Here is a 22818-nt window from a genome sequence, read left to right as displayed (position 1 = left end):
ACCGTCTCTCCTTCAGGTGTTTGGTCTCTCGCAGTAGCGGAGCACACCTTCTCTCACCTGGAGGCGGAGTCTAACTAACTTGCCAGCCAAGCTTTCACCCTTATATATGGTCGGCGATGCTAGCATAAGCGAGCGGGAAAATATTGAACTACCTATATTAACATTAAATAGTTACAAAAGTTGATTATACGTAGAGGTGGATCCGTCTTTACTTGTGACGATCTGGGGTTGTTACATGTTTTTCACACAAAAGTAGTGCAAAATCAAGAGAACCTTCGAATTGTGTATACCATCAAAATTAGACTCCTTGAAAGTGTCTCATGGCATTTTTGTGGAGTCCGTGAAAGATGAAAATGCCAGAAAATTATATCGTCAGGTATCGGTAAAAAAATTCCAACAGATACTTTCCAATACCGATTCCACTGGTATCGGCCAATACCGATACATTGACATTGGTATCGAGTCAGCCCTAGTCATGTTAGACACTTGACTAGAGAAGATGATGAAGGCCAAGGACAGAATGGGAACAATAGCTTCAGTTTGTTGCAGAGTACAAAGTTAGAAGATGCACAGTATAAATAGAAAATTACTAATGGGCCTTGATGTCATAATCAGAAGGAAATATCCAATTATCTGCATCAGTGCTGCCAAGAATTGATTAGAGTATTGGCCGTAGTATAAATGTGTCATCAGGTTAGTTTTTTAAAAAAAATGGATTTTTCTTAAATTATCAAAATTTCATCTAATACATATCTTTTCCTACAGAGAAAACAAACCCAGACAAACCTCGTACACTTACAAGAAAAATGACATCAGATTTATTTGATTCGCAGGAGGCAATGACGGACAGGAGTTTTGATGGTTTACCTCTAGAAGAAAGTAAGTACCATCTATTTCTAGGGATGAGCTGATACCACTTTGAACTGATACTGGTAGCAGTGCTGATAATCTTATTGATTCCAACAGATACTAATTCTGGAAAATTGTTGCAATTCAAACAATTCATAGTATTGATAAATTTTAAAATATATGTTTTCCATTATAACTATACTGTATCAATGTACCAGAGTTTTGCTCTAAATTGTTCATAATTTAACGAGTTAATCGGGCCACCCCCGATGGTGTAGTGGTAATATTGTTGCCTTGTAATCAAGGGGTCCCAGGTTTTATACCCAATGGAAGCACATGGCACAGTGGTTCGGATCCCACTTTAAACTGCAGGTTCAGTCGCGATTAGCCTTTTTGTGCATAAAGTAGACTTAAAAACAACAATTCAATCAATGAATCAATATGAGTTAATCATTTAATCACAAAATCCATTTCTCCCTGCAATGTTTTTCGCAAAAAGAAAAGAAAAATGAAAAAGAAAATTTTGCTTAATTTATAGGTAAATTTTACCCCAATAGTGTCACGTAGCATTTTTGTGCAGATGTACAGCTGAACTATCCATTTTGTTAAAGATATTCATATGCCTAACATGTGTTTTTGTTTCAGGTGGGAACCCATCAACCCAAGATAAGGACACAAGCTTGCTAAGTGACGCAAGCTTTGAGCTGTTCAAACCTCTGCCCCCTGGACAGTTGGCACTGAAGAAGAAGGAGAAGCCTGCTCTCCAAGGAAATTTCTTCAATTTTCTCACTCCCATTCAGAAGCTAACTCCCTTTCAAGGAATGTCACTTTCCAAGGTAATTCTAGTTCAAGTTTTACGGTTTTCATTATTTATGTTATTTTAAGGATGGTAACAATTCATGTTCTGATGTTTGTTATTGTCCTGGAATTGTTTTTTTAATATCTTGAAATAATGTAATTTGGTTTATCAGTAAATTTGCAAATAATTATATGAACTATAATTTAGAATGCTGAACACAGAATAACATCATTAGAGACATGTATATTTTGTTGGAATGGGATATGAATGAGTACTCTATTTTTGGGTCTGCTCTTCCTGTTTGGAGGGCTAACGTAAGAGTAAAGCAAGAAGTTGAGGAAACTCTCCATCTGACTTTGTGTGCATGAAGTAAAAAAATCTAATTTGAACACTGCAAACAATGTTTAAGGACAGGATAGATGTAGAATTTCTATTTAAGTGCAGAGGTGTGTTTAGGTGCAAATTACGGGAATACTGTACCTTGGAAACTGTTCATATAGTGATATATATATATATATATATATATATATATATATATATATATATATATATATATATATATATATATATAAACACAGGAATAGGGTTAGAAATGGTGCCAGAAGGGCAGATAAATACAACACTGGCAACACTGACCGTAGAGACGCTACGGTCAGTATTCTGTGCCTCTACTCACAGTGTCGTTGATCTTTTATCTACCTTCTTGAAAATGCGACTCAGATCGCGAAATATTGAATTATTTCTATTCGTGTGGTAAGTGTTTACTGTCTCCTTCATTATTTGTGTATATATATATATATTCCACATTATTCCCAATATTCCAATATATATATATATATATTCAACATTCCACACAGGAATAGGGTTAGAAATGTCACATCCCTTTACACAAATATTCCCCATGCCCATGGCCTCCGTGCCACGGAATCATTCCTTAACAGCCGACCCAAACCCCACAATCCCAGCACTCACTTCCTGATACAACCTAGCCAACCTTGTACTTATCTGCAACAACTTCTGCTTCGGTGACCAACATTACCTGCAGATACGTGGCACAGCTATGGGTACCCGCATGGCCCCCTCTTATGCCAACCTGTTCATGGGCAGGCTGGAACAGGAATTCTTTGACTCCCAGCAACTGAAACCACTCCTCTGGCTAAGATTCATTGATGACATTTTTCTCCTCTGGACACATGGCAAACCCTCCCTCACAACATTCCTAAACCGACTAAATGAGTTCACCATCCTCAAATTCACCTGGTTCCACTCCAAAGACCAAGTGACCTTCCTCGATGTGGACATCCACATTGCGGGAGACCACTTGGAAACATCCATACATATCAAACCAACCAAACACCTCCAGTATCTCCACTACTCCAGCTCACACCCCTACCACACCAAAAAAGCCATCCCATTTTCCCTTGCCCTCAGAGGCCAGCGCCTCAACTCATCCCCCTCATCCCGCCAAAACTACAACCTACGCCTGCACCAAGCCCTAACCAACTGTGGCTACCCCTCCACCCTCATCAACAAACAAATCACTAGAGCTAACTCCCACAACCGCACAAAACAACCCAAAACCAACCCTCCAACTCTGATCACCCAATACCACCCTCACATTACGAAAACCAGACATACCCTCCACTCCCTCCTCCCCATCCTGCACAGTGATCCCGAGACCAGAGACATCTTTCGGGAAAAACCTAGGGTCGTCTTCCGTCGCCCCCCCCCAACTTCCAAAACATCTTGGTCCGAAACACCCCCACCCCTTCCGCACCCCTTCCCCCAGCCCACAAGTGCAACAAACCCAGATGCAAGACCTGCCCCATACTCATCACCTCCCCCACCCTCCTGATCCCTACAGCGGCAGGTGAGTTCACCCTTCACCCTAAGGGCACCTGCCACTCATCCAACCTAATTTACACCCTCATCTGTCAAATCTGCGGCAACTTCTACCTAGGCGAAACCTCCACCCCCTTGAATCTAAGGATAAATAATCACCGTTCCTCCACCCAAAACTCCGATTTCACAGTTGCCATCCACACCAACAGCCATAACACCACCTTCAATAACTGCTTCCGTGTTGCCATGATCCACCTTTTACCCCCCCCCCCCCCGCTCTGACACCTCTTTCCGCAGGCGATGGGAAAGGGCCTATATAGCAGGCATGCACGCCACTATACCCCCCGGACTCAACCTAGCCAACCAGTAACTCTTTCCTCTCCTCCCCGAAACTACCCACCCACCTTACAGTAAACACTGGCTAAAGTATTTCGTGTTTCCTTTCAACTGTTTCTGGCAACACTGACCGTAGAGACGCTACGGTCAGTATTCTGTGCCTCTACTCAAAGTGTCGTCGATCTTTTATCTACCTTCTTGAAAATGCGACTCAGATCGCGAAATATTGAATTATTTCTATTCGTGTGGTAAGTGTTTACTGTCTCCTTCATTATTTGTATATAAATATATATATATACAGGGTGTTGCAAAATACCTGTTACAACGCTTGGGAGGTGATTCGACAAGTAAAAACAAGGAAAAAATGCCATGTGAAAAAATGTCGAAATCGGCACCGTTTTCGAGTGACAGGCGTGCGAAAATCGCCTCACACCATGTTTATGGCACAATAACTCAAGAAGGAAGAAAGATATCAATGTCGGAATAAAATAATACAAACAAAATCGTACCTGGCGAATACAATGGTGCATCAATTGAGGCCCAGTGTAAATTGCGCAAGGGGACTCTCAAAGAAAGTGGGGAATCCTCTGATGGAAAATACAAGAAATTTACTACTATCTTCTACATAATGTTGAGATCGGAATGTAGCCAGTAAAAAAATTGCGACGTATGTCCACATATCCAACTACTGCTGGGACACCGTCCCACACTCGGGAAATAGGAAAATAACTGCAAATCTCCTGTTGTACACGGTTCACATTGAGGTACGAAGAAGAAAAGAAACCAATTTGTTGCATGTCTCACTACTGCTGGGACACCATCCCAAATGGAAAAAAAATACGGGAAAATCATAAATAAACGTTTTCAATCCCTTAATGTTGACACACTACTTTGCAGTATGAAAAACAAAAGTTAAACAATGGCCACATGTCGTCAGTCTGTACATACTACAAGAGAGCTCCCCAAAGAAAGTGGGTAATCCTCGAAGGATATGAAGACAGAGAATGGCGAGAAAATGCACACAATGGCATGTAACATTTCCAGGCACAGCACATCTGGAAGGGATTCCACTGAGAAGCGCACAACCTCCGCACATGCAGATCGACGGTATGAAGTACAGCAATATCCAGCATCTTCACTCGCACCTTTCACTAAAGGACACTATGCGGTGCTGATAGGGGCTCACAAACACCGGTATACTCAGAGAGGTTGTTGAAAATGTCCGCCATTGACTTCAAGACAAAGATGGCATCGGCGAAGCACTGATTGTCTGGTACGCACTGGACTTGTCTGGCATGTCACCAATTGTCCCAGCAGCGGCACTAACACGAGCAACGAGGTCCTCAGCACTTTCCACATGGGTTTCATACACGAGCCTTTTCATTTCTCCCCACACAAAGAAATCCAGTGGTGTGAGATCGGGGGAACGAGGTGGCCACGGTAAAGGTCCATCCCTGCCAAGCCAACGATCGCCGAAAATATCGTTGAGTAAGGCTCTGACTCCCCGGTCGAAATGTGCGGGGGCGCCGTCGTGTTGAAACCAGATACGTTGTCTACCTGCCAGTGGCACGTTTTCCAAAAGTTCAGCTAACACGTCATGTAGAAACACCCGATAATTCCCACCACACAAAGTACCACACAAAAATTTGTATGGGTGCAATCCCTCCTCCTGAAGAACGCGGAATACATTGCTATGGTAATTTTCTTGAGTACGAGCAATGACACGTGTGCTGGTGTCAGGACGGTCTCGTATCGCGTCCAACACGTCCTCTTCAAATTGCACAGTGCGCACAGTGCGGGGTCTTCCACAATCCCACCTACGGGGTAGTAGAGATCCAGTTTCACGCAGTCGAGCATCAAGTCTTTGAAAGAGTGCATGTGCTGGTAACCGCCTATTGGGAAATCGTTCGTGATACGAACGCCGTGCTTCACGGCTGTTTCGGTTTGCCTCTCCATAAACGAGATGCATATCAGCAAGCTCGTGGGTAGAGTACTCCACCATTGTCCTGTTCGAGAACTGCCCAGCAACAGGGGCACTTTCCCTCCGAGTGACGGATCACAACTACCGTGATTAGCACCCACGTAATGTCACACAGGTGTCCACGCAGTTGTTGCAAACCGAGAAAGAACACGGGAATACGTACTCTACGTACAATATTCCTTAGCGCAATTCATCCATACACACACGCCAGACTAAACTCCACGCTGCGAGACGCAGAACAAGACAGGAAAAACAACGGCCGACTACACTCTCTACGTAGTATCCACCAACACTAATACGTAACAGGTGACCTACACTCACAGCGCCTCTAATGGGGCTTTCTGTATCAATTAGCTGAAATCAATCTGAGCGTAATTTGACGGCATAGCGTCATTTTCGAGTGAATTTCCTATTTCCCGAGTGTGGGACGGTGTCCCAGCAGTAGTGGGACATGTGGACATACGTCGTCATTTTTTACTGGCTACATTCCGATCTCAACATAATGTAGAAAATAGTAGTAAATTTCCTATATTTTCCATCAAGGGATTCCCCACTTTCTTTGAGAGTCCCCTTGCGCAATTTACACTGGGCCTCAATTGATGCACCATTGTATTCCTCAGGCACGACTTTCTTTGTATGTTTTTAATCCGACATTGATATCTTTCTTCCTTCTTGAGTTATTGTGCCATAAACATGGTGTGAGGCGATTTTCGCACGCCTGTCACTCGAAAACGGTGCCGATTTCGACATTTTTTGGCATGGCATTTTTTCCTTGTTTTTACTTGTCGAATCACCTCCCAAGCGTTGTAACAGGTATTTTGCAACACCCTGTATATATATATATATATATATATATATATATATATATATATAAATCAAATAAAGTAAAAGGAAACACTCACCGGACAGTAGGAAAATTCAAAATTTTCGCTAATTTATAGCATCATCGGTGTGAGAAGAAACAGAAGACGGAACCGGAAGTTGGGGTCCTGCAGAGTTGCCAGGTCCCCATTGAAGAAGAAGCGGTGCGTAGAACGAAAAAAAACACTGTTTCGTCACCAGGCTCGTCGTAAACTGTGAGTGTGTAGGATGAGTTGGGAGGGAGGGTGGGAGGGTGGGTGAGGGTTGGGCATTACTGGGTGGCCTTGTTCAGGCCAGGTGGAGTGGTTGCACTCATGGCCGATATATAGGCCCTCTCCCATCTTTTGCGAACAGAGGTGTTGGCTGGTTGGGGTAGGAGGTGGATGATCGCTACCCAGAAGCAGTCGTTGAAACTGATGTTGTGGTGGTTGGTGTGGACGGCGACAGTGAAGTCCAGGTTGTGGGTGGAGGAGCGGTGGTTATTGATGCGGAGGTTGAGGGCCGTTGATGTTTCCCCCAGGTAAAAATCACCACAGATGTTGCAGGTGAGGATGTAGATAAGGTTTGAGGCATAGCAGGTCCCTTTGGGATGGAGGGTAAATTTGCCAGTGGCCGTGTGCACCTGGAGGGTGTGAGAAGTGATGAGGATGGGACAGGTCTTGCACCTGGGTCGGTTGCATTTATGGGCAGGGGGGTGTTGGATGTGTGGTGAAGGAGTGTTGTGGACCAGGATGTTTTGGAGGTTAGGGGGGCGTTTGAAAACCACCCTGGGTTTGTCGGGAAATATGTTTTTGGTTTCGGGATCACTGTGGAGGATTGGGAGAAGAGAGTGCAGTGTGTGCCTGATTTTGTTGAGGTGGGGATGATATTGGGTGATGAGTGCAGGTGGGTTGGTGGCAGCAGGTTTCTTGGTGGTAGTGGTATGTGAGGCAGCTCGTGATATTTGCTTGGTGACCAGGATGGAGGGATATCCACGGTTAACCAGGGCCTGGTGTAGGCGGAGGTTATAATTCTGGCGGGAGGTGGGTGAAGTGTTCAGGCGCTGTCCCCTGAGGGCCAGAGAGAATGGAATTGCTTTTTTGGTGTGGAACGGGTGGGAGCTGGAGAAGTGTAGGTATTGCATGTGGTTGGTGGGTTTTATGTGGATGGAGGTAGTCAGGTGTCCTCCCTCGATGTGCACGTCCACATCCAGGAAGGTGATCTGGTTGGGGGAGTGTGTCCAGGTGAATTTTAGGGAACGGAAGTGGTTAAGTTGGTCCAGGAAGGCTGACAAGGATGGTTCTCCATGTGTCCAGAGCATGAAGATGTCGTCGATGAAGCGGAGCCAGAGGAGGGGTTGGAGGGGTTGGGTAGCCAAAAACTCTTGCTCAAGTTGGCCCATGAAGAGGTTTGCATAGGATGGGGCCATTCTGGTACCCATGGCTGTACCTCGGATCTGTAGGAAATTTTGGTTTTCAAAGGTGAAGTTGTTACAAGTGAGGACAAGGTGGGCTAGGTGGGTCAGGAAGTTGGTGCTGGGGTTGTGAGGTTTGGGTCTGCTATTGTTATAGAATTCTATGGAGCGGGGGCCATGGGAGTGAGGTATGTTGGTGTAGAGGGAAGTGACATCAATGGTGGCAAGGATGGTATTTGGGGGCAATGGTGGGAGGGTGCTGATTTTCTGGAGGAAGTGGTTGGTGTCACGGAGGTAGGAGGGCAGAGCTTTCACAAGAGGCTGGAGATGGGAGTCAACAAAGGCTGAGATTCGTTCTGTAGGTGAGTTATAGCTGGACACAATGGGTCTGCCAGTTTTGCCAGGTTTGTGGATTTTGGGCAATAGATAGAAGGTGGGGGTTGCGGGGATTGTCGGGTATTAACATGGCGGTGGTACGAGCTGTTAGGCCTTCAGGTGGGCCGCGGGTTTGGATGAAGTCCCGGATTTTGGTGAGGGGTTCGGCGGATAGGTCAACTGTGGTGGGTTTGTAGGTGGAGGGGTCAGCCAGCTGGCGGTTGGCTTCCGCCAGGTAGTCTTGAGAGTTCAAGACCACCGTGGTGGACCCCTTGTCAGCTGGGAGGATTTTGATGTTGTGGTTGTTGCGGAGGTCTCTGAGAGCTTTCTGTTGGGGGGGGATTGAGGTTAGGTTGGTTGTGAAAGTTATTTAAGAATGAGCTGTCAGAGGTGGTGGAAATGACGGCAGTGATGTATCTTTCCAAGGGGTGGTTGGTGGGCAGGGGGGGGGGGTGGATCTTGGGAGGAGGGGGGGCTAAATTGAAGGAGGCTCGGGTGGGTTTCACTGGTAGTAGTTTGGAGTGAGGGATTTTTGGCCCAGAAATGTTGCCATCGGAGGCTGCGAGCAAATGTGTGTATGTCAAAAAGTAGGCGGAATTGGTTGGGGGGAGTTGTGGGGGAGAAGGTGAGGCCTTTGGATAAAACAGCTATTTCATCAGTGCTCAGTTTATGGCTGGATAAATTGAGTACAGTCTGGTTGTTTTTGAGTGGGTTAGGGTCATTGGTGGTCATGGATCTGGTAGGGGTGGGTTTGTCCGTGGACTGGTTGTTTCCCAAGGTGCGATGTATGGGAGTGCAGTTTTGGTTTTCAGGGGGGTCTGTGGTGGTGTGGGAGGGGTGGGCAATGGTAGAGGGGGGTCGGGTAATAGCGGGCATGTTGGGGGCCTGGCAACTCTGCAAGACCCCAACTTCCGGTTCCATCTTCTGTTTCTTCTCACACCGATGATGCTATAAATTAGCGAAAATTTTGAATTTTCCTACTGTCCGGTGAGTGTTTCCTTTTACCTTATTTGATTTTTACTTAGCCCTTTTGGCCCTCCTTGCTTTTATCCATTATATATATATATATATATATATATATATATATATATATATAAAAGCTAGAAGACACCATATATGGAAGTCCCAACATTATTTTTTATAGTGCCTCATTCAAAAGTCTTGACCCTATTAATGATAGGGTCATGAATAGTAACTCGTTTTCATCAGCATAGATCAGGCATAATGTCCTGTAATGAAAAACACACATGCTTTAAATTAGAACAACAATTTATTTTTAGTAAATAATATTATGTGGGCATTAGGGATGAACGATATCTGAAATTAGATATCGCAATGTATTGTCACAGACGATACAATACAATATTTTTTCCATATCGTGATATCAGCGATATGTATCGTCCGCTTTTCCATGCTGCATTTCCCGTCAAAAACAGAGGTATTTCATGTAATGACAAGTTCAGTTCGTCACATCCGGATGAAAAAAAATTACGATGTAAGATCTTTACTTCGTACATACGTTAGCAAGGCAAGAAAAATGGAAACACAATAATTAGTATGTAAATATATTGTACAAAAATTAATGGTAATTACCTATGTTGCAAAATCAAAGTAGTCTTTTGATCATTTTCCATTACAAAAAAAAAAAATAATTTTCGAAAAATGTTCTTTCCATTGTCACAATATTATTTCATATAAAGTTTGCAAAATTAGGTGATTAGTGGCCTGGAATTCGTCGTTCTGGCTATAACTCTTGTCTACTCTTACGGTGGGCAGCTTTAAGAACCCTTTTTCGAGCAGGCTTCATCTCCAACTAGGAGCAAGACTCTGCAACTAACAACTTTTTGGGTGGGTTGAGTCAAGGCAAGGACTTTTAAGAACCTTTCCTGCTTCCACAAAATACGCAATATTTAGGCTGGAGAGTTTAATGAACTAACCGGCCCTCATGCTGACAAGGGAAGTGGGGAGAGGGGAATACTCTGCAGACCAACCAGGCAAAACGGTAGACCAGAGAGTTACGACATCGAGAAGAAGAAGGGCTGGGCTGGCGTGTTAACATGTTAAGGCGTGCACAACAGTGCATTGAAGCACAAGGCGGTCATTTTCAGTACCTACTTTAAAAGACAAGATCGTTTAAGTAAGTACAGACCATTGCATTAGCTTATTTCTTATTTCCTTTGCATTTCTTATTTGTTTTATTTATTTTATTTTTTGTTTGTATCTTCTCGTGGCAGCGTTCGGTTTTTCGTGCGCCACCCGTTAGTATATTTTTTACATTTTGTTTTTACTACAAAAGTTATAAAAATTATTAATTTAAATTCTAAGCATATGTTAATTTATATAATTACATGTTACTGCACATTCTTCTTGGATGGGGAATGGCCAGTTACTTTATTTTTACAAAATTTATTCATAAAATATACTCATACAAAATGTACTTTGCACTTGTACAATAATTCTGTAAGTAATAAAAACAATGTGTTCAGATTGGAATTCTTTGAGTACAACATATTCTAGTATAACTTTCTTCCTTTTCTTGACATTTAAAAATATTACCAGCAGCTATAAATGAAAGCATATGTTCTCATACAAAAGAGAAGTCAGTATGTTAAAAAGAAATAATACGGACTTCAGAGAAAAGACACTACAACCAGAAAGAGATTAAGGGCTGTAGAGGGGCAGTTTAAAGTCATACCCAGGACCATGCTTTCACCGACTTTCTCGAAATTAATGAAGAAATCCCTTGAATCGCAGCATTCCCCCCAAAATTCAAGTGGAGGCAGTGACAGACTCTGCTCAGGTATCCCCGTGGTCGCCATCCATGTACTCACAAAACATAAGCCCCTAAGTGAAGTGGACATATGTAGTGAAAATGGTAACTGAGAAAAACCCAGGTTTCTGGTTAAATTCCAGGCTTTTTCCAGGTTATCCAGGTACAAAAGTAGATTCTAGGCTAATTCCAGGTTTCCCAGGTTAGTAGACACCCTGCAGATATATTGAATAATATATTTATGAGTTGTACGTAACTCGTACTACCAATTATTCTCTTCACTTTGAAAGGAGTGGACTGTTCTACCCTTTCGACACTGTTACATGTATACATAGGTATATATACATATATTGGATATTCTGCATACACAAGTTCAGATATAACACGGAATAGTGCTCACTCTCCTTACTTTGAATGAGATGGATTGTTCCCGTTAGCTCCTATGCACGTACACCATATGCACTGTGGATGTGTTCCTGTTTCCCATGGTTGTTAATTTCTGCACAGTACTCTTGGGAAATGACAACCAACATTTGAACACTCCGGATGCTCCCTTTGCCCTTGGGGACATGGTGGATAGTTCCAGCATTATGCTTGTGATGTCATATATCGATATCCTCTTCACCCCTGAGCCTATGTGTTTTGGGATGGTGGCACTCTTGTGAAGGATCACTGAACACTATCACTTGCCCCATTTTGTACACAGTTTGGCTGACTCGGTGGTGAATATCCACTCTCAGTTTTGGCTGTACGGACATTTTTTTACCTTTGGCCTATTCAAACATGGTGGTGGTAGGGATTCCTACTCATTTTGTTTCTGCATTTTGATCTCGAGGGATGTTTTATAGCATACCCTCAAATATGATAACATAAAATTGGAATACTCTAGATACAAGATGTGTCATGTCATTGAAAATATTTTAAATGCACTAAAATGAAATATAGATCCCTTACACTATTTACATAACCAGTTCTGTGTTCAGACAGAACAGAACTCGATCCACAATTTTGAGTAGCATTTATTATGTTGTCCCTGAGTGTATGTTGATATTGACCTCATCTTTTACCTGTACGATTTACCACCGAAGCACTCGGGAAGTATTTGGTTTTTGAGGAATCAGCATTTTTGAGGCACTCTGGATGCTAAACCTGGATGTAGTAGTCTGAGCTTGACGATGTACAGGTTGTATCCCTTGGCACTACATCTCCATAGCTTCATATAATTTACATGCGGATTACTTATATACCATTGACACAATGTATAAGATCAAAAATATTGCAAGTTATCTGACTAATACAAATTAGTGAACCAAAGAATGTATGAAAGAGTTTATGAGTTTGTCTCTCTAAGGCCTTACTTTGTAAATGTGACTTGAGGAACACTAGGTCATCACTAGCAGATCGGTTGGAAAAGCATGCGATATCTTGCGAAGGATGATCAGTAGCTTACCACCAAGCCATCTATCAATATTCCTTGGAGATATGAACGTAAATTTGCTGAAAGATAACAAAGACTCGGATACATTATTGGAAATGTTATCAGTCCTAGGACACAAACAACTCGTTACTCTGCCTACAAGAATTACGTGGACATGCGAATCGTTAATCGACCACATTTATTCCTCAAACCCTCACTTGTACACAGTTACACGAACTGTCTATGAGGACATGAGTGACCATTTTCTCGTGTACACCACACTCAAAATTAATATAACTTGCACGCCAAGGAAGCTAATTACTACTCGTAAAATTCATAAAATATACAAACCTAATTTTTTCACCTTCGCGTCTTCTCTTCCATTCTACGCAAGTACAGCTCCCGACTTAACTGTAGACGACAAGGTCAGTCATCTGCAGTCTCATTTCGACTGCACTCAACGAATTTGCTCCTCCAGGGCACCTCCGTAGGAGTTGCGTTACTGTGGTCTGGTTTTCTACGCCATTTACCCCTCTCACTATTTCCCGCAGTTCACCTACTTGTTCGGATAACTGAATGTAGTCCCTATTAACCTGTTTTTCTGGCTTGTTACACTTTGTCTCTAGGTTGTTTATCCTGTCCGTATTTGAAGATACTGACCTAACAAGTACCTCTGAGGCTTTAGTCGTTGCATTGTGGATGGAGTCCAGTCTGGCCTGGAACTCCATACGAACAGCCTCCAGTTTTGTATGCATCTCAACTGATGCCTGGATGACTTCCCTTCCCTGACTGTCAATCTTTTGCCTTTGATTGTCAATCTTTTGCCCTTGTTCTTTGAGCATGGCTATGATTAAGGCAAGTTGGGAATCACCACTACCACTGGGGGATGACATGTGGCCGGCTGGCCGTTCTAATGATTTCGACCTGGTATCCATTGTGAACTTGCTACCTCTGAGTCTCATAATCTCGTATAAGGGTTTTTACTACTTATTACTTTGAAAAAATATTAATGTATTTGCTATTAAGATTATGATTCGACTCTTAGAGATTTAGCGACATTTTTTAATGGGAGAGTTTGGTGGAGTATGCTAAATCAACCAAGAATAAAAAAACAAAACAACAACACTTATTCAAAAAGAATAGCAATGCTTTACGCTGCCACACGCAGACCCTATGCTGTGTGTGGTGTTCCATGGATTATAACAGGTATCCCTTGGGAGACCTGCTAACCAACAGACGAACTTTAGCCTAAAATGTAAAATGGTAGGTAGAGGAGGCTTTAGTAGACTTACGGTTCACGTCAATGATATCAGGTCGATCACATTTAAATGATACATTTATTCAATAAAGAACATAACCTGTGACATGGCCACCACCAAACATGGACATCTTCACTGTTACACAAAGAACACAAAAATAAATATACAAAAGATTTGGTACTTACAGATCAGCCAATTTTACATAATACGTTCCATACCTGGGGGCCACACACTTTTTCACAACCACAAATCACATCCCGACACCTGGCAATTTATGGGGCACACAAGACAAAAAAATGGATAATTCCTGCTTTCTTGAGGTAATAATGACTGGGGAGTGATGGATGCACTTTCCAGGCTTTTTATGGAAGGATTGCTGGATATAACCATGGATGCTCATGGATTCTTAATGGATGTTCCTATGACTCCTTCTTGCCAACGATGTGGTCTGGATTTCCCACTTTGGGTATGGGACACAGATTTCGGCACATTGGCGAAAATTGCACTCAGAACCTTAAAATGTCTTGGCTACCATATCCTGTGTGATAACACCCACTCAGGTCCATATTTAACTTATATGAGTCTTGGATACCTATTTCCAGTGTAAGTTCATTGTTCACGGCCCACGCAGCCATTAACACACTGGTTTTAGCCATCAACACAACACCTGATCTGCTCTCAGGCAGAGTTATCAGGTGGTTGAAAAATGTAAACAAAAGTGTTTTTTTTTTTTTACTTTTTCTGGCTTATTTATGCCAGATAACTAAAAATGAGTTTACTTTTAATAAATTAGACATTATTTTACCTATGCACAAATGTTATCTTTTATATTTAATAAAAAATAAGGGATTTAGCAAATATATGATTTGGAGCACATGTTTTTTTGTATTCAAGATGGCTATTGTCTGCCTGAAAATTGTTACTTTTTAATAAATAAAGCATTTCTGTTCATCCCATGTGTGTAGCAAATTGTTTGTAATCATTACCCATGATGCTAATTGGGGGAAAGTATAACTCTTTGGGAAATAGCTCTCCTAAGCCTTTACTAATTAACCTAATGGCCCTTGCACTTAAGTTGGGTCTGTGGGTATTTGTGTGTGGGCATGTATGCCCAATCTTTGATCGGTCATAACATGAGATTTTTCCCTCGCCTCTAGGGACAAGACTTTAGGGTTGTAAGTGGCAACAAACATATTGGCCTGTCACATTTGCACTGAACAAGGGTTCATCCAGTTGCAAAGTTTCAGTTTCAGCAGGAGAAATGAAGATTGGAACTGCAGAGAAGTTAAAAGCCATTTGAAACTGGTTCCCCCCCACCTCTCTTATATCACTCTGCTATGCCAGGGGTAAATTTAGTCATGTGACACAACAATAAAAACATGACTGTCTCTGAAACCTTAATTGCCACAGTATGGGCCAACTTCCATGGCAGTGTGTGCCGGACCCTGTGGCTGAGTGGTTAGCACATCGCGCTGCTAACCAAGGGTCCCGGGTTCGAATCCTGCTCGGGCTTGGTTGTTTGTGAATGTCCATTCATCAATTTCATCACTCATTCCCATCTTCGCAAATTAGGCAAGAGGCACAACGAAGTAAAATAAACTAAATCAATCAATCAATCCACGGCAGAGTGGTTAGTACAGCACACTTTGACGTGAGGGGTCCGGTTTGTATTCCAGCCTGGGCATGAGTATTCTTTGTTAATGTTGCTTATTTCATCATATCATCTTCATCTTTGTGATTAGTAGACGAAAGTGGCAAAAAAGTGAAATAAACCAAATCAGTCAATCAATCAGGCCACAGTATGGTTCCAGTGTAATTGTCTTGGTTCAGTGTTGGCCTAAGTATTAGATTGCCCTCTATCTGCTGTTTAAAGGTTAAAGGTATATTTTTTATCAATAAAATTCCAAATAAGGGCAATTTATATGTGGGTTAGAGTTTACTTAACCTGAATATCATAGTTTCTACAATGATTCCATGTAAACTGGGAAAGAAAAGATATTTATGTATATTTACAAGTAATTTTATAATTTCAGTCAACAGACTCTTTGTCTTCATCATCTGTAAACTGTGAATCATTAGATAACACTCCTAGATCAGTACAACGGTCTACTTCACATTCATCCAGTGATTCCAGTAATCGAAGGAGACATATGAGTCAAAAAAAGCTGTTCACTGATGATGAATCTGTAGACTCGCAGAATAACATGGACGATTTGCTAGCACTGTGCTCAGGAAAATTTGGAGGTATTTATTAACGGTTTTCATTTCTTTGCGTAAAATAGTAAAAAAAAATCATGTTTATTGCAAAGTATGTACATAAAGGTTTTGGCATACAAATGCATCTTTTTTTTTTTTTCATTGAGAGAGCTTCTGTAATGTCGTTGGCAACACTTATTGATTGTTATTTGTGTCATGGATCGCTGGAGTTTAGCTCAATGTGCTACAGCTGTGAAGGCGTTCTATAAAAATGGTGACACTATTGCCTCTGTGAGAAGAGAATATTGATGTTACTTTAATCTCTGGAGACATGATATTATTCCCTCGGCCAATGCAATCAGGATGTGGGTGAAGAACTTTGAAGTTACGGCACAAGGGCACTGAAGTAGAAACCGACAGGTTTCAGATGTTGGAACCTGACATGGACAATTTCCTGAGTGTCAATGACAAAATGGTGGTCTCCTGCCGGACAAACTTCAAAATATGAATACGACTGCATATTTTTGCAAATGGCAATGTTTAAGGATGTAGTTTATGTGTTTGTATTTTATAAAAAATAAAACATAGTATTAGTTTCATTGCAATTAAAAAAGCCCATTTTTATGCCACATCCTGTATTAGTATTAATTTCACTGATTCTTCTCACCATTTACCATCAGCTGTTTGTGAATGGTGACAGAACTAGATCCCATAATGCATAGGAGGTCTGACATGGTTTTATTTTTGTTTATACCAGGCTTTTTGGAGAAATATTTATTGTCTAAAAAGTTCCATGCTGCTGGTTTGGTGCAATTTTGCAATTTTTGGGAGAATTTTCAATTATAGTGGAACCACAAGCAAACAAGCCTGCACAGACCCGCCACTCCTGTCTACTGCACTCTCCCATGGAGGGGAGGGGCAGAGTGGATCATTCTTCCTTATGGCCGGAGTTGAACGGAAGAAATGGAAGTTGCGCAAAGACTTTTCGCCGAAAATTCTTTTCCTTGTGGTCGCTCTATATCAGAGTATTTATTATTAAACCATCAAATTACAAAATCAGTCAAATTATAAACTTGGATTCCGTATGAAATTTGTGAATATCAACAATGTTCAGATGTGTATGTTAAAAAATTATTTGAACAGTATGTGTTTTGCCTTTTAAAATGTCCATGTGTCACAGAATAGTGTGGAATTTCATTAAAATATTCCAAAACTTGTAAAAGTCTGTGTAAATTGAAAATGATCACTGCATATAGAATGAACATAGGTTTTCTTACATATTTGTAATGCCAGCTTGTTATAAGTGCTTTCAATGTAAAAGGAAATGCATTAAGAATGGTTTGTACAACTAGAGCCATTTCTGTAACATTTCCAAGCTCAATTGTATATGCTATAAGCTGAGTTATAGTACCGTTAGAGCTCTTAGTTGTGGTTTAAGTGATCCAGGGTTCAATTTCTGATAGGAGGCCTCAAAATTCCGGTGTCAACCCAGCATCTTGAGTGCAATTAGGGATTTACTTAAAAGAAAGTAGTAGTAGTAGTGGGCTTCAGTTTTGAAAGCTAAAAACCAGCGGCGATGGAATATGATGCCCTGACCATGTATTACCTAACAAAAGCAGTTTGACAGGACCTGGCCCTCAGAGGGCTGTTATGCCATGGGCTTTAGTGTAGAGTTTAAGTTATAGTAAGTTAAAAGTTTACAGAGTTATCTAGAAAATTATTTGAAATTATGTGGAAAAGTTATGGAATTTGATTTGGAAAAATTGGTAGTAACCTTGTATCAAGGAAAAAAGTACGAGGAGTGCACTGAACAAGCCAGCACTTTATTTTGAACATTTGTGATTCTTTTGCAGATACTCTAAATAGAAATTTCTCCGAAGCCCTTAATAAACCCAAATCAAGATCCAATGTAGATGATCTGGTTGGTTTATGTTCGGATGAGTTTAACAGCCAGAAGTTGCCCGAGAGCCTACCTGATGGATTGGAGAAACTGGTGGAACCCCAGTCGGCCATTGATGCCCAGGATGAGCTGATAGAGTTGTGCTCGGGAAAATTTAATACGAATCCTGGAAATTTTGAGACCATGGATGGGCATACGACACAGAGCACACAGATCACGCTGCCGTTGGAAGATTCACAGGATTTCAAATTGACGTTCTCGGAAGATACTGACGCTGATTTGAACAAGCGTGAATTGACCATGTTGAAAATGCATGACAGAATGCACAGGGGACGTGGTGCCACTGAAGGAGAAAAAATGGAAAATAGTCAGAATGGACTTTCCTTGTCGCAGAGGTAAGAATTGTAAAGGTGTCAGAGTTTTGCATTAAACGATAAACATCAAAGTGGATTTGTTTATCTCTCTTTTTATGCAGAGGATTTAGCCAGACATTGTGCTAAAAGTCAACATCTGTTGTAGAATGCAAGTTTCCCTTAACACCTACACAAAGTTTCACTGAACTACAAGAACACACTTACACAGCATCTAGACAGGGTTCCCACAAAACCTAGAAAAGTGGATGCTTTTTGAGCTTGCCAGGATTAGTGACTAAAAAAAATGATGAAGGTGCAAAGTTGTCGCAGGTTAGTTGAAATATTTATTTTTTCCCCATTCTTTAATTTCTTCTTTTCCATATTGAGTGTATTTTTTAAAACTTAAAGGCAGTATGATCTATCATGAGTTGTAAAACGTTGTATAAAAAATAATTTTATAAGAGTTCAATCACACTGTACAAATTATAACTGCAACCAATGTGAAGAAAAGTCATATTGGCAATCACATTGTATAAAACAGAGTAAGGGCAGTGTGGAGATATTCTGTGGCTTTTGCTGATGGAAGCCAGGGTTTTTAAGTAGTTCGATGCATGTTGATCTTGTTTTGGAATAATTTGTAGCATGTTTAGCATGTGAAACCAAATTGACTTACTTAATTTTTTTTGCTCCATCAGGAGCATAGGGCTTCAGTGAAACGCCTCCAACTCCTTGACATCTCTCCATGTTTTTCCTTTCTCAGCTGCTGCTTCTTCTATTATTGTTATCTTCCATGTTTTCTTCGGACATCATATTTTTCGGGCTCCTTGGGGGTTCCAGTCTAAGGCTGCTTTCCCTATTGCTCCAGTTGGTTTTCATGAGGTGTGTTCTAACAAAGTCCATTTTTTTTTTTTTTATTTGAGTTGCAATTGGCTGTTGTTTAGTTTCTCTCCATAGTTCTTCATTTGATATTATTTCTGGCCATTTTATGTTGAGGATATGCCTGAGACAGCAACTAATAAAGGTTTGTATCCTTTTTGTGTTAGCTTTTGTGGTTTTCCATGTTTGGTAAGCATACAGTAAAACTGATTTTACATTTGTATTTAAAATCCTTATTTTTGTCTTTCTAGAAATATTGCAGGCTTTTCAAATGGGATACAGTTGTATATATGCCACATTGGCTTTGTTGATTCTATTTTGTATGTCTTCATCTGAACCTCCTCCTTTTGTTATGACACTTCTTAAGTATCTAAATGACTTGACTTGTTCAACCAGCTCATGACAAACATTCAATTTTTCTTTTCTTCTTGCATTGACTCTCATTTCTTTAGTCTTGTTCACATTAATAGTGAGTCCTGCTATCTTCGCTTCCTCCTGTAGTCTTTTTAGTTTCTCCTTCATGTTACTAAGTCTTTGTGCTAACAAGCAGATGTCATCCGCAAAATCTAAATCTTCTAGTCTATCTTTGAGTCCCCATTGTATTCCTATTTTCCTACAACCCATTGTTTTCTTCATAACTGCATCTAGTACTAGCAGAAATATTGTCGGAGATAGAATGCAGCCCTGTCTCACTCCATTTGTAACATCTATGTATTCTGTAAGCTGTCCTTCATGTAGTCTACTAGTGCCTGCCACATGACTCTTCTTATTTAGTGAGTCAAAATCCTTTTCAAAATCGATGAATGTAAGATATAAAGTGGCTTGCCATTCACTGTTTTGTTCCAGAATTATTCAGAGTAAATATTAAATTGACACAACTACATTGTGTGCGGAAACCAGCTTGTTCTTTCCTCAATATTGATTCTACAACATCCTTCACTCTATTTAAGATTATTCTCGATAGTATCTGGCTTGGTATACTTAGCAAAGTAATTCCCCTCCAGTTTGTACAGTTAATTGTATCTCCCTTTTTTGGCAGCTTTACTATTAAACCTTCTCTCCATTCTAATGGAACTGTTTCTTCATTCCATATTTTCTCTAACAGCAGTTGTAATAGGTCAATGGAAGTTTCCACATTAGCTTTGATTAGTTCCGGACTAATGTTATCCATTCCAGGAGCCTTGCCATTCTTAATTTGCTTTAATTGCTAGTCTCACTTCTGCTCTAGTTTGGGGGGCCTAATTTAATTTTGGTATCTTTTCTGGTTTCTTCTGTTCTTGTTTTGTTACAAATTTCTTCTTCTTCTTTCTTGAAACCAAATAGAAACTTGAAATCACGAACTTCAGACTTGTTTTTTAAAGAATTCGATGACTTAGCATATTATGTTTAAGGCCTGAAAGGTAAAAATTTCTAGTAAGGAAGTTGATCCCCAACTGTTCTTCAGCGGCAAGCAGTGCTACGAGGATTATAGGCGATCACAGCAGAAATGTGCAGTGTTTTTTTTCAAATGCCAAAAACTCATTGCAGTGTTTAGCTGTACAATGTTCGAAGGTTCTCGTGTAAAATTTATTGCAATATGAAAATGGATGTGACTTAATCATGAAATCTATTTCCGCCATACAATTTTGGTGTAAAATTAGTTGAAATTATGCATGTTGCATAATTTACAGGTTATTTAATAACCTGTGGCGCAACAGCCTATGAGAGCCAGGGCCTGCCAACGTACTGCCAGCCTCACTCCCACATGCTGAGGGGGGGGGGGGAGATCATCCAACTAGTTAGGGGATGACGTATGTTCAGTACGACGTACCTTCAGTCGTCATTGTAGGTTTCCATGACCGGGATATGCCACTCATTCATAGCTCCTTAATTTCCTCATGATGGTGGCTGGCCAACTGTCCCATACACAGACTGAAACTTTCAGGTTATTTACACACACACACAAAGAAAGAGTACCATGACATTTTACAGACTGAGATACTCCCAATGTTGGCAGGTGTTAGTGATTAACCTTTTGGTGCCCAAGCATCTCGAACGAGATACCCAAAAGTAACCCTCAGGACGCCAAGCGTCTCGATCGAGACTCTGTGTCAAGGTCGTAGTTTTTACGTTATAACTTTTCTATTTTTGGCTAGAATTTCGATTTTATTTTTTTATATTGTTCCTAACACATGTATTTAACAGAAATGGTTTTTTGCATTTTTTTTTGTCTTCATGAAAATGGAGGGGGAAAGGTGGGAAAAGGGACTTCTCTTTTGCGTCTCTTTTCAAGGTCAATTTTTTGCCAACAAAGGAAGACCGGCTTTGTTGTTCTAAAGCAATGCTTTTCACTCCCTCTTGCTAAGTGCATTCGAAGGAAGCTTGTTTATCAGTATCCGATGTCAAAATGAAAGTTTTCCGTGAGGGTGCAAGCAGGGGGGGGAGGGGGAAGACTGGTTGTTGAATCTGCATTGTGAGGATGGAATTTCGAAGCGCGCTGAAGGAAACCTTTGTTTTTTTTAGCACAAGTGGCAACAGTGGTTACCCAGCATTGTCTAAAAATAGAATTTCAAGCAGCTGCAAGAATTGGCGCTCATTTGTCACTACGTTCTAGCTTTTCGTCCGTGAATGTTGTGCTTAGGTGTCATTTTGTGCCCAAGTGCGAGGACATTTTTTGGGTGAAGTGACAATTTTTTAAAATAATTTTTGGGGGTTTTCTCCCTCCCCCCTCCATATATACACCAAATTTGCATAAATTTTGCATTTTGTGCATTTTGACATTTTTTTCGGGGGGGGGGGATGGGGTGCGGGGTGAAACACCATTTTTTTTTAAGAAAAGTATTTTTGAGGGGATTTCCCCCCTTTCCCCCTCCATATGTACGCCGAATGTGCATAAATTATATATCGTCTGAATCTGTGATTCATTCTGCGTACAACGGTATATCTTTCATATCACTAGGGCATTTAGTTTCTGAGCTATAGTCATTTCAAGGTACCGCTGCATTTTGAAGCTTGAATCAGTGGCCATTCCTTTCGGGGGTACAACTCAAGTTATATTGGCCATACGACAATGATGCAAATATTTTTCTGTTTCTTACATGCCAGCGATAATTTCTATGTGCATTTTGAACTTTTCATATCCTTTTTTTCGGAAGGGGGGGGGGCGAAACCCCATTTTTTTAAAAAAAAAAGTATTTTCAGGGGATTTCCCCCCCTTTCCCCCTCCATATATACGCCGAATGTGCATAAATTATATATCGTCTAAATCTGTGATTCATTCTGCGTACAACGGTATATCTTTCATATCTCTAGGGCATTTAGTTTCTGAGCTATAGTAATTTCAAGGTACCGCTGCATTTTGGGGGTATAACTCAAGTTACATTGGTCATATGATAATAATGCAAATATTTTTCTGTTCCTTACATGTCAGCGATCATTTCCATGTGCATGTCGACACTGTCATGTACTTTTTTCTTGGGGGGAGGGTGGGGGAACCAAATTTTTTTTTCCGAAATTTTGGAATTTTGAGAGTTAGCCCCCTCCCCCCCGCCACATATACACCGAATTTTCAAAAATTTCATATAGTCTGAATCTCTGGTTCATTCCACGTACAACGGTATATCACTCATCTC

At 41.0% G+C, this 22818-nt stretch overlaps 1 protein-coding gene across 2 annotated transcripts in view; it reads left to right on the top strand.

Moving 5' to 3' along the window:
- Positions 1-22818, top strand: part of Claspin (claspin) — a 99414-nt gene that overhangs the window by 47005 nt on the left and 29591 nt on the right. For both annotated transcript variants that reach the window (XM_083118647.1, XM_083118649.1), the window contains 4 exons: positions 766-879; positions 1495-1685; positions 15916-16126; positions 17932-18373. In XM_083118647.1, the coding sequence (XP_082974773.1) occupies positions 766-879; positions 1495-1685; positions 15916-16126; positions 17932-18373 (958 nt within the window). The remainder of the gene's footprint in view (positions 1-765; positions 880-1494; positions 1686-15915; positions 16127-17931; positions 18374-22818) is intronic.

The sequence above is a fragment of the Lepisma saccharinum genome, chromosome 3, assembly GCF_977018435.1.
Source record: "Lepisma saccharinum chromosome 3, izLepSacc3.1, whole genome shotgun sequence".
Lineage (NCBI taxonomy): Eukaryota > Metazoa > Arthropoda > Insecta > Zygentoma > Lepismatidae > Lepisma > Lepisma saccharinum.
Note: the sequence above shows the minus strand (reverse complement) of the source record. Positions and strands in the feature narration are given on the sequence as shown.